Genomic DNA, 12106 nt, shown 5'->3' on the forward strand with positions numbered 1-12106 from the left:
AATATCCCCACATCACCAAAAGTACCTGCGTTTCCTAGTGGAACATCAACACTTTCAGTACCAGGTCCTGCCTTTCGGACTAGCTTCAGCACCCCGTTTATTTACAAAGTGCCTTGCAGTGGCTGCGGCCCATCTACGCAAGAAAAGCATACATGTCTTTCCTTACCTGGACGACTGGCTCATTAAGAGCCAATCCAAGCAAGGAGCTCTCGACGCTCTCAAGCTCACTATCAGTCTGCTACACTCTCTGGGTTTTCTCGTCAACTACCAAAAATCCCAGCTGACTCCATCTCACTCCTGACTTTCATCTCACCCCCTGACTTTCATCAGAGCAGATTTGGACACCACAGTGGCAAAGGCCTTCCTGTCCAACGACCACGCAGACACAGTCTCCAGACTAGCTGTATCTCTGCTTACAAAGAAAACAGCCTCAGCCCATCAATTCCTAACATTGCTGGGCCACATGGCTTCCACGGTCCACGTCACTCCTATGGCCAGATTGGCCATGAGAATAACTCAATGGACTTTGAAATCTCAATGGATCCAAGCCATTCAACCATTTTAATCCCAGATTCAAGTAATCTACCAGTTACATTTATCGCTTCTCTGGTGGACGAACAAAGTCAACTTGCTAACAGGTCTACCCTTTCAGCAACCAGTTCTGCAAATAACTTTGACCACAGACGTATCCAACTTGGGTTGTGGAGCTCATGTGAACAATCTTCAAACTCAAGGTACTTGGACACAGCTCGAAGCAACGTTTCAGATCAACTTCCTAGAGCTTTGAGCTATACGTTATGCTCTATATGTATTCAAGGACTGATTTTCACACAAGACTGTACTCATACAAACAGACAACACAGTTGTAATGTGGTACTTGAACAAACAGGGTGGTACAGGCTCTTATCTCCTCTGCCAAGAAGCCACGCAAATCTGGGCCTGGGCCCTTTCACACTCCATGTATCTACGGGCCACTTATCTGGCAGGCATGCAGAACGTGGTAGCAGATCGCCTCAGCCGACAGTTCCATCCCCACGAGTGGTCTCTGGATCCTGTGGTAACGACCAGAATCTTCCAATGCTGGGGTCAACCAACAATAGACCTCTCTGCATCCGAACTGAATCACAAAGTGGACAGATTCTGCTTCCTGCACAGGCAACAAACAAGTTAGCCATGGACACCTTTGCTCACCCCTGGAACACAGGCCTCTCCTATACACGTATCCCCCGATACCGCTGATAGCCAAAACTGTTGTAAAGCTACAACAGGACAAAGTATGGTTTCCCATGCTTCTCAACCTCTCGATCAGAGAACCCATTCACCTGGGCACAGCGCCCACTCTCATAACTCAGAACCGAGGCATGTTATGCCATCCGAACCTTCAGACTCTATCCCTCACAGTGTGGATGTTGAAAGCTTGATCCTCCAACCACTTAACCTTTCAACTGATGTCTTTCAAGTGCTTGTAGCCTCACGAAAGCCTTCCACACAAAAATCCTATCGTTCTAAGTGGAAAAGATTCATCACATGGTGCACGCAAAAAGGTATCGACCCCTTTTCTCTGGCACCTTTCAGACTGATCTCCAGACGTCTTTGGTGAGGGTACACCTGAGTGCTATCTCAGCGTACCACAAAGGAGTTGGGGATGCCCCTGTAACAGCGCAACCCCTTGTGAGTAGATTTATGAGGGGCCTACTACAACTGAAACCCCACTGAATGGGACCTAAATGTAGTACTTACAAGGCTCATTAGCTCCCTGTTTGAGCCTTTGCACTCCTGTGATGTTAAATTTCTTACATGGAAAGTTCTCTTCCTAGTAGCCATTACATTTGCTCGAAGGGTTAGTGAGTTACAAGCACTTGTCACATACTCACCCTATACAAGGTTCCTACATGACAGAGTATGTACTAGGGATGTGAATCGTTTTTTGACGATTTAAAACAATCGTCAGATATATTTTAAATCGTCAAAAATCGTTAGAGCCGCGATACAATAGCAATTCCCCCGATTTATCGTCAAAAACGTAAATCGGGGAGGGGGAGGGCGGGAAAACCGGCACACCAAAACAACCCTAAACCCCCCGACCCTTTAAAACAAATCCCCCACCCTCCCGAACCCCCCCAAAATGTTTTAAATTACCTGGGGTCCAGTGGGAGGGTCCCGGCGCAATCTCCTGCTCTCGGGCCACGGCTGCGTTAATAGAAATGGCGCCGGTGGCCCTTTGCCCTTACCATATGACAGGGCAAAGGTAGCGACCTCCTGCACTCGGGCCGTATTGCCAATACTCAAAATGGCGCAAAAGTAGCGCTGGCGCCATTTTGAATATTGGCAATACGGCCCGAGTGCAGGAGGTCGCTCCCGGACCCCCGCTGGACTTTTGGCAAGTCTTGTGGGGGTCAGGAGGCCCCCCCAAGCTGGCCAAAAGTCCCTGGGGGTCCAGCGGGGGTCCGGGAGCGATCTCCTGCACTCGTGACGTCGGGTGACAGGAACCAAAATGGCGCCGGCGCTACCTTTGCCCTGTCATATGGTAAGGGCAAAGGGCCACCGGCGCCATTTCTATTAACGCAGCCGTGGTCCGAGAGCAGGAGATCGCGCTGGGACCCCCCCACTGGACCCCAGGTAATTTAAAACATTTTAGGGGGTTCGGGAGGGTGGGGGATTTGTTTTAAAGGGTCGGGGTGGGTTTTAGGGTTGTTTTGGTGTGCCGGTTTTCCCGCCCTCCCCCGATTTACAATTTTTTAACAAAAAAACCCATGATGATCAGATTTCCCTCCCCCCCAGCCAAAATCGATCGATCACACGATTCACATCCCTAGTATGTACTCACCCTAAATTCCTTCCCAAGGTAGTTACTGCCTTCCACTTGAATCAGTCTGTAGTCTTGCCCATCTTTTTCTGAAGGCCTCACTCTCACTAGGGCGAGAGGGTTTTACACACCTTGGATTGTAAACGTGCACTTACATTTTACCTAGACCGAGCTGCAGTCCACAGGACATCCACCCAACTCTTTGTTTCTTTTGACAAAAACATACTAGGAGTTGCAGTGGGCAAACAAACTCTCTCCAACTGGCTAGCAGACTGTATCGAATTTTGCTATGAAAAAGCAGGCCTTCCTCTCCAGGGACGAGTGAAGGAGCACTCAGTAAGAGCCATGGCAACCTCAGTAGCACAATACCGTTCAGTACCGATTGCTGACATCTGCAAAGTTGTAACATGGAGCTCTCTTCACACATTTGCAGCACATTACTGCCTGGACAAGGAAGGATGTCAAGACTCTGCATTTGGCCAATCTGTCCTGAAGAATTTATTTCCAGTATAATCCCAACTCCTTCCACATCCAATTTGCTGTGATTTTCAGGTTGCCTCATTTTTCCCAACAGTACATCAGTTGTTCTGCCTGTTGCACAAGTTGTACGCTGTTGGTCCACACAAATATGCGTCAGCCTGTTGCTTGGTAATCACCCACATGTGAGGACTACCATCCTGCTTGTCCTGGGAGAAAGCAGAGCTGCTTACCTGTAACAGGTGTTCTCCCAGGACAGCAGGATGTAGTGCTCACTAAACCCACTCGCCACCCCGCGGAATTGTCCGAAACGTTTTATTTTATTTTTTCGCTCGCACCTTTTGCTACAAACGAGACTGAAGGGAGACTCCTGTGGCTGCAGGGATCATGGCATGCTGGGCACGCTCAGTGTGCCAGTCAAAAGTTCTAGAAACTTTGACAGAAAAGTTTTCCGTGATAGGGCTCCATCTAGTGATGTCACCCACGTGTGAGGACTATATCTTGTTGTCCTGGGATAAGACCTGTTACAGGTAAGCAACTCTGCTTTTCCATGTGTAAATGCCTATTTGGAAATTTCCCACTCTTTTTGCGGTAGATGTATGTGTGTTATTCCACAACATGCATACTTCTTGCATTGTGGTAGAAGTGTTCCCAGGGCGGGGTTAGGTTGGGGGAGAGAAAATCGTGCGCTGTTTGTCATTAAAGGAGCAGCAAATCCCTGCAGGCACTTTCTTCTTAGGCAGTTTTCAAGTTGAAAGATCCTGTCTACTTACATTTTGAAAATTGATGCAAAGTTCACAAGTAGAAAACATTTGGATTTTGCAACAGCGTGTGCAGTCTGAAAATTGACCGCCTAGGACTTAGTAATTCTGATGATACTGTTAAACTTGGAAATCTTGTAGCATTTTAATTTTTTGAGCTATTGTTAAAGCTCTGTAGAGGAAAGAATGATATGTCAGAGTAAATTGCAACAATGCAGATGGTTTCCAATTTTTTCACCTTCTGTATTTGATTTTTTTTTTTTTATCTCAGGCGGTTTGGGCAGGCTGGGGTCACGCATCAGAAAACCCGAAACTTCCAGAGCTGCTGCGGAAATATGGAATTGCTTTCTTGGGTAATAATCCTTTGCTGCCTTTTGAACATAACTGAAAGAAAAATGTTGTGTTCATCTACCAAAAGCAGTAGAAAACTGAAAGGAGGACAACTGGGCAGATTGGATGCGCCATTTGGTCCTTATCTGCCGTCATTTACTATGTATGTATGTTACTAAGAGCCGCTCAAGGCTAGGAATGTTGATCTGCATCATGGCTATTTTAAACTTCCCGTTTATTTTCGTGCTGTTGAATAAGTAGTGGTAACCTGGCTCTTAATGTTCTGATTTACTTTGAAGGTCCTCCAGCTGAGGCCATGTGGGCCTTAGGGGATAAAGTGGCTTCAACTATCGTAGCTCAGACCATCCAGATTCCAACGCTGTCCTGGAGCGGAAGTGGTATGTTACCATCCTTTCTATCTGTGTGTTACTTTAGTTGCTTCCTGTGCACAGTGCCATGGTTTTCACCAGTTAGACCCTGTGGCTTTCTTTTATTTTTGTTTAAAATATTCAGTGCTTAGCACTTCTTTCTTAGTGCTAAGAAATGGGTTTTCTTGAATCTTTTGAAAACAAAATATTTAGCTGTCTGTTTCAAGGTAGCAAAGTTTGAGGTCATGAAAGTGGAAGGCAAACTGTAGTTTGAAATACTACCAGTAGTACAGTGTTCTGGTAACCAGAATAATTTTCTGCTAGGTCACTGATCTGGAACCTTTTGGAACTTGCTACTTTTTTTCCCCATTGCAGTGGATGTGGAAAGTACCTGGTATTTTTTTTTCTTTAATAAAAAAAATTACTATTTACTATCTGGTTTATGTAGGTCCTTAGGTAAACCAGTTTCTGTGGAGCATGTGATACCTTGTATTGGTCCAACATAACAAATTGTCCACATGGGCTCCTTCCTCTGCACTCAGACAGGCCAATCTCCATGTGGGTTATGCACCTCTACCAGCAGATGGAGACAGAGCAAAAGCTGATGTCATGGATATATGGCTCTTCCCCTATCAGCCCACCAGTATTCTCCGTCTCCAGCAGTTGGTGGACATACATTTCTCTATCTGGGATTGCCTGTAGTAAAAAAAAAAAAAAAAGAGGGAGAAAGAAAGACATGCAGACGATTATTGCACTGCTTGTATTCCTGAGGTGGCACTAATGGGTCATGTCTTCAGTTGAGCACCTTTAGTCCAGTAGCCTAAAAATTTAAAAATTAAAAACTGATAAATAGTGAGCGAAATATTTATAGATTAAAATAGCCCCCCTTTTTTTGCTACGGATTGTTCTTTTGGGTTTGCTTAGCTCTTTTTGTCTATTCTGCTTAGACATAGAACACACAAACACGAAACAATCGTATCACTGGTCAATAATTCATGTAAATCAATCTAGCCAAGTATATGTAGGCCCCTCACTCTGAGGGTCTGTCAAATCATACAGACTCCTAAATAGGTATGGGGCCACCTTGCTTTAATTATAACATCGTTTTTGGAACTTTTTGAACTTTTTTGCCTTTTTTTAAAATGTCAAGCAAACTAATCAAAAGTCAGCATTCAATCACCGCTTTTTATAGCACAAAGGTTTCAAAAGATACGAGAGGAACCGTCAATACTCATCTGCTCCCATATTTTGGTTGGTCTCCCTCTCCCCGACACGCGCGTGTTTCGAACCCGAAGTTCTGCCTCAGGGGGATATCCTTCTGTATCTGTTAATAAACGATTTGCCCAGCTTCAAAGTCGCGATTTGCCTTCTTCATTTTCTTGCTTCTTATAATTTCTTGGCATCTTTTGAAGTATCTTAATTTTTCAGCGGCCGCGTCCCGCCGCCCTTGTATTTAAATGGCATCCCGCTGAAAGTGAGACTCTTATAGGCTGGACCGGAACTTACGTCATCACAAACAGTTTCCCTTCACGTCCAAGGTACTATTCTATTGGAAGAATAGAAAAGAAACTAGAAGGCGTCCTCACGTCACGTTTCAAGACTCATCGGATGATTCGAGTCACAGTGGGAGTGAAGAGGAAAGGAAAAAGTCCACCACAACACAATCAGCTCCTTTTTTAGGCACAAACAAGGAGTCCAATTACTCAAGACCGTACAGAGGACGCAGGGGGACGAGATCGTCCAATTGGCAAGGTCCAACAACACGATCGCAGTATCGCAACCAACAGAATTTTTAAGGATGACATCACAACCAAAAGACACGGGAGTAATAAACATCTCGCAAGTGGAGTTATCTGAGACGACGCTAGAGGCGCTTGATAAGGGATTATCCTATATTCCTTTTTGTAAATATAACTCATTTAAAACTAGGATTGACCTACACCGCTTCTTTAGAAGATTGCAATTGCAACTGTTTTTTAAAGATCAGGTGTCTTTGGATCATTCTGTTATAACTCCCCCATCAACGTGGATACCGCCGGGCCCCACCGATCCTGCAATTGCTACTTTTATGCAGTTAGTGTTAAGAGATGTGGGTCAGTCAGAAGAGCGGGGCCAAATGGGGGGCTACTCTAGAGCATCAGATTGGTCATACAATCAATATCATGCCATTAAACAACTCGCAGCCAATCCTCACATTATAGTAAAACCTGCGGATAAAGGTGGGGCCACTGTGATCCAAAATACAGAGGATTATGTTTTGGAAATACTCCGGCAATTAGAACAAAGGGAGTATTATCAAATTCTAGCAAGTGATCCAACAGATGAGATACAGCAGACCATCGATGAGTTGGTTGAAAAAGGTCTTCAAGAAGGATATGTGACCTCCAGAGAAGCCCGGGCACTGAGGGTCCAACAACTGGTGATTCCAGTATTATATACCCTCCCAAAAGTCCATAAGGATGTTAGGGCTCCTCCTGGACGCCCTATAGTTTCCAGTAAAGGTTCTATATTAGAACCCCTGTCTATGTATCTTGATTTCTTCCTGAAGCCGTACGTGAAAGAGGCTCGCTCATTTCTACAAGATACATCTCATATGCTTCGAATTTTGGAAGAAGTTTCTGATTTACCGGAAGAATATTGGTTGGTTACCCTTGATGTGACTGCTTTATATACTAACGTCCCACAACGGGAAGCATTTGATTTGTTAAAGAAGATTTTTCATTCTCGCCCCCGTCCTCATTCGGTTCCTTCAGGTTTCCTACTTGGGCTTCTAGAACTAGTAGTATTTAAAAATTTTTTCAAATTCGATGACACAATGTACCTTCAAATAAAAGGGGTGGCAATGGGGGCTACAGTAGCTCCTGACATTGCCAATTTATATATGGTGGAGTTCAAGGTTGAGAAATTGTGCAAATCACACTGGTTTCAATATATCATAATTTATAAGAGATACATAGATGATATATTTTTCATCTGGGGGGCATCGGAAGCTAAATTGCAATTGTTTCTATCATGGATTAATACAATCGATAACAACTTACAATTTACAGCACATATAGACCAACAATCCATTGCTTTCTTGGATATTTTGATCCAACGTGACGAGGACCGCATAAAAACCACCTTATATAGGAAGAAAATAGATCGAAACAACTATCAATGACACAACTATCAATGAAACAACTATCAATGACACAATCCAATAACTCCTAAATCACCTTGCCGTTTGTTTATAACATTTATTTTGTATACTACATTTAAATTGTATATTGTTTAACCATTTCTATCCTCTTTTCTATTTTTCCTACTCCAAGTTTGGCCACCTTTGTTAAATGTAACTGTACCTTCTGTCACCACAGTTCTAGTTCTATGTTCTTAAGTTCTAAGTATTTTATTGCACCCCCATTCTATGTAAACCAGCAAGATATGTTTTCATGATTGCCGGTATATAAAAACTCTAAATAAATAAAATAAAATAAAATAAATAAATAAATCTAAGATATTCCAGTGATCACCCCTTGGGCTTGAAGAATGGACTTCCTATTTCCCAGTTTTTGCGGTTGCGACGTATTTGCTCATCAATAGCTGAGTTCAAGGCACAAGCACCAGATTTAATAGCGAGATTCGCCCAGCGTGGGTACCCCAACACAATTGTGAAGAAAGCTTACAAGAGGGCGTTATACGCAAATAGATTCTTACTGCTACAATATCAACAACGTCCTTTCTCACAGAAGACCACATGCACCCTTCAACACTGCAAACAAGCCAATATAGTCATGAGCATTATCAAGTCACACTGGCATATACTGACTCTACATTCGATTTTTCACACAGGACCAAGATTCGCATTTTTCAGGGGTCAAAATATTAGAGACATGGTGGTAAAATCCACCTTTACATCTACCAGTCCACCCCTGCTAACAGGTGGCCACCGTGAGTGTGGCCACTGTGATATGTGCATCCTGTCTTGGAAAGGTAGCCAGTGGCAAGTACCAAATTCAGATAAGGTTCTGAAATTAAATACACTCACAGATTGTGAATCAGAGAAAGTCATATATGCTATACAGTGCTCATGCAATCTGCTGTACATCGGCCGTACCAAATGGAAGATCAGAACCAGGCTCATAGAGCACAGAAGTTGTATCAAAACTGGGAAAATTACGGCGCCATTGGTACAGCACTGTATTAATGCCCAACATAAGTTTGTTGATCTGAAATGGCTAGTTGTGGAACAGGTGCATTGTGGCCCACGAGGTGGGGACATTCAAGCTCGCTTAAACATGCGGGAACAATTTTGGATTTACTGGCTAAACACAATAGACCCGGCGGGTTTGAATGAAAAGATAAACTGGTATTCCTTGATTTAGATTCTGCCGGTTCTCACTAACAATCTATGCCAGTTTCTTAAAGGATGTGCAGTTTACAGTGATTGAAAAATTTGGAGTGATAATGGTGTGCTTATTCTATAAAAGTTGTGCAGTCAGAGTTTTCGAAGCTAATATCCCTAATGAAGGAGGGCTATCAATACATTGCATTTTAAATAGAAGGGCAACAGCCATGGCCCGGAGACCTAGGATATTCCTGATGAAGAGCAACATTCGGAAGATTAAGGACTCTTGCGACAATATCCGGTGACGTCATAAGCGGACGTGATAGAGGACGCTTAGTTGCCTGCCAGACCCGATTCTTAATGTAGAGACGAGGACTGAGAATAACTAACGCCCGTGGTGCTATATAAATAAATGCTCTGTGGAGCAGTAACACTAAGAATCGTGAATTCATGGGGTGCTGAATGGGAACACTCCTTGAGGATCGTATAGATGATTAAGGTACCTTGGACGTGAAGGGAAACTGTTTGTGATGACGTAAGTTCCGGTCCAGCCTATAAGAGTCTCACTTTCAGCGGGATGCCATTTAAATACAAGGGCGGCGGGACGCGGCCGCTGAAAAATTAAGATACTTCAAAAGATGCCAAGAAATTATAAGAAGCAAGAAAATGAAGAAGGCAAATCGCGACTTTGAAGCTGGGCAAATCGTTTATTAACAGATACAGAAGGATATCCCCCTGAGGCAGAACTTCGGGTTCGAAACACGCGCGTGTCGGGGAGAGGGAGACCAACCAAAATATGGGAGCAGATGAGTATTGACGGTTCCTCTCGTATCTTTTGAAACCTTTGTGCTATAAAAAGCGGTGATTGAATGCTGACCTTTGATTAGTTTGCTTGACATTTTAAAAAAAGGCAAAAAATTTCAAAAAGTTCAAAAAGTTCCAAAAACGATGTTATAATTAAAGCAAGGTGGCCCCATACCTATTTAGGAGTCTGTATGATTTGACAGACCCTCAGAGTGAGGGGCCTACATATACTTGGCTAGATTGATTTACATGAATTATTGACCAGTGATACGATTGTTTCGTGTTTGTGTGTGCACAAGTAAGGTACGCTGGAATACAGTGGTGAACGGGTAGAAGTTTGTGATAGACATAGAACACACCAGCACATCCACCTTTGGAAAACGTAACTATTCACTTCACCACCGGTTCCAAGGGGTACAGTCCGCTAAAGCATGTCCCCTTTAAGATTTGCTTCTGGAGCATCCCATACAAGGGCAATCAGCTCTTGAATTGCATCCAGGAGGGCAGGGTCTAGGGTTTGAACTAAAAAAAAAAAAAAGGCAAAGCGGCTGAGAGACGAGGGAGACTCAGCGGTGAAAGCTTTCGCCCTCTCTCCCTGTAGCCGGAGACCTGGTCAAAGTCATAAACAGGTGATGCGATTGATGGATGAGGGAGGCTTGGTGGTGAAGGCTTTTGCTCTCCTTCCCCCTTAGCCAGAGACCCAATCGTACTCTCAGCTGAGTTTAGGTGTAAAAAAATAAAAAAGTAAATGAAGATGAGCAGAAGGCAGAGAGTAGGGAGGTTTTATTGTCCTATTCTTTTCTTACTGGGTCTTCCTCCCTCAGCATGAGTGGTCGAAGTCCTTTCCTTGCTCACTCTCACCTCTCTAGGAAGTTTAGTGAGGTGCCAAGGCAGCACAGCCATGGCAGGTTGAGCAGCCTCTGACTAGGTCCCAATCCCAGGCTTGACTTTTCGAGCTGTGTGGTAGGCCACAACAGCACTTGCGTGTGCTTATTTGTGCACGTGTTTGCTGCGCGACAGTATGGTGATGTAGATATGCATGTGTGCGCCTACTAGTGCGCACAGGGTTGCGGCATATATTTGCGACCTATATTTCATTGGGCCTGTTTGAGACCGAGTGCTGACTTGAGCACCTACTGAGTACCAACTTGTGTGCGTGCTGAGCGCCTACCTGGGCGTATACTGAATACCTGCCTGAGTGCATACAGGGCATCTAATTGAGCACGTACTGAAGCGCCTACCTGAGTGTGTGTTGAGTTGAGTGTGCTGGGTGCCTACTTGAGAGCAAGTGTGCTTGTGACTGTGCTTGAGTTTGTCTTTTATTTGGTTGTACAAGTGAAGTGAGGTGATATGGTGCTGGTGACAAATAAGTCTAAGTGCCTAGTGATCTGTGCTGTTTGCCATATAAGGGCAATACAGCCAAGGATTTTTGCGAGTATTTGCCAGTGCTGCCTGGCTGCTGGGCCATCCCCTCGGTGGGGGGACTGGAGCTGAAGGTGACTCATTTCGGGTGTCGTCTCCTTCAGTTGATCCTAGGACGGAAACGTCTTCAGGAGATGTTCGTTCCGAGGGCATCAGATTGAGGTCTTTAGGGCCTGGTATAGGCCCATCCTCCTTTCCTGAGTGGGATTTTCCAGGGAATACAGTCATTTCTGCAGGGGCATCCAACAGAAATGATGATACTTTCAATGCAGGGTCACATACCCAGTGGTTGTTAACCATGTGAAAATTCCACAATACAGTTGACCCTGATCGTATGCAGGAGAATGTGGATACAGATGAGTCTGGCGAAGATTTGGGGGTTTCCCCTCTGGCTGAAGGGGAAATCCCTTTGGATTTGAAACTACATAGAACTCTGCTCCATTTCTTTTATGCTGATGAGTTACCAAGTTTGTTATCTCAGACTCTGAAGTTGCTTGTGTGACTGGTGGTGACTCTATAAGTGTTCAAGGTGCGCAAAAGACGGATCCCTTTTTGGTCACCCTAGACCCTGCCCTCCTGGATGCAATTCAAGAGCTGATTGCCCTTGTATGGGATGCTCCAGAAGCAAATCTTAAAGGGGACATGCTTTAGCGGACTGTACCCCTTGGAACCGGTGGTGAAGTGAATAGTTACGTTTTCCAAAGGTGGATGTGCTGGTGTGTTCTATGTCTAAGCAGAATAGACAAAAAGAGCTAAGCAAACCCAAAAGAACAATCCGTAGCAAAAAAAGGGGGGCTATTTTAATCTA

At 44.4% G+C, this 12106-nt stretch overlaps 1 protein-coding gene across 1 annotated transcript in view; it reads left to right on the plus strand.

Annotated features, from left to right (window-relative positions):
- LOC115073128 (acetyl-CoA carboxylase 2-like) overlaps positions 1–10509 on the plus strand; it is a 107658-nt gene extending 97149 nt beyond the window's left edge. The window contains exons 5-7 of the mRNA XM_029571310.1: positions 4316–4397; positions 4674–4772; positions 10478–10509. Coding sequence (XP_029427170.1) covers positions 4316–4397; positions 4674–4772; positions 10478–10509 — 213 coding nt within the window. The remainder of the gene's footprint in view (positions 1–4315; positions 4398–4673; positions 4773–10477) is intronic.
- Positions 10510–12106: the final 1597 nt, after the last annotated feature.

Source organism: Rhinatrema bivittatum, chromosome 11, assembly GCF_901001135.1.
Source record: "Rhinatrema bivittatum chromosome 11, aRhiBiv1.1, whole genome shotgun sequence".
Taxonomy (NCBI): Eukaryota; Metazoa; Chordata; class Amphibia; order Gymnophiona; family Rhinatrematidae; genus Rhinatrema; species Rhinatrema bivittatum.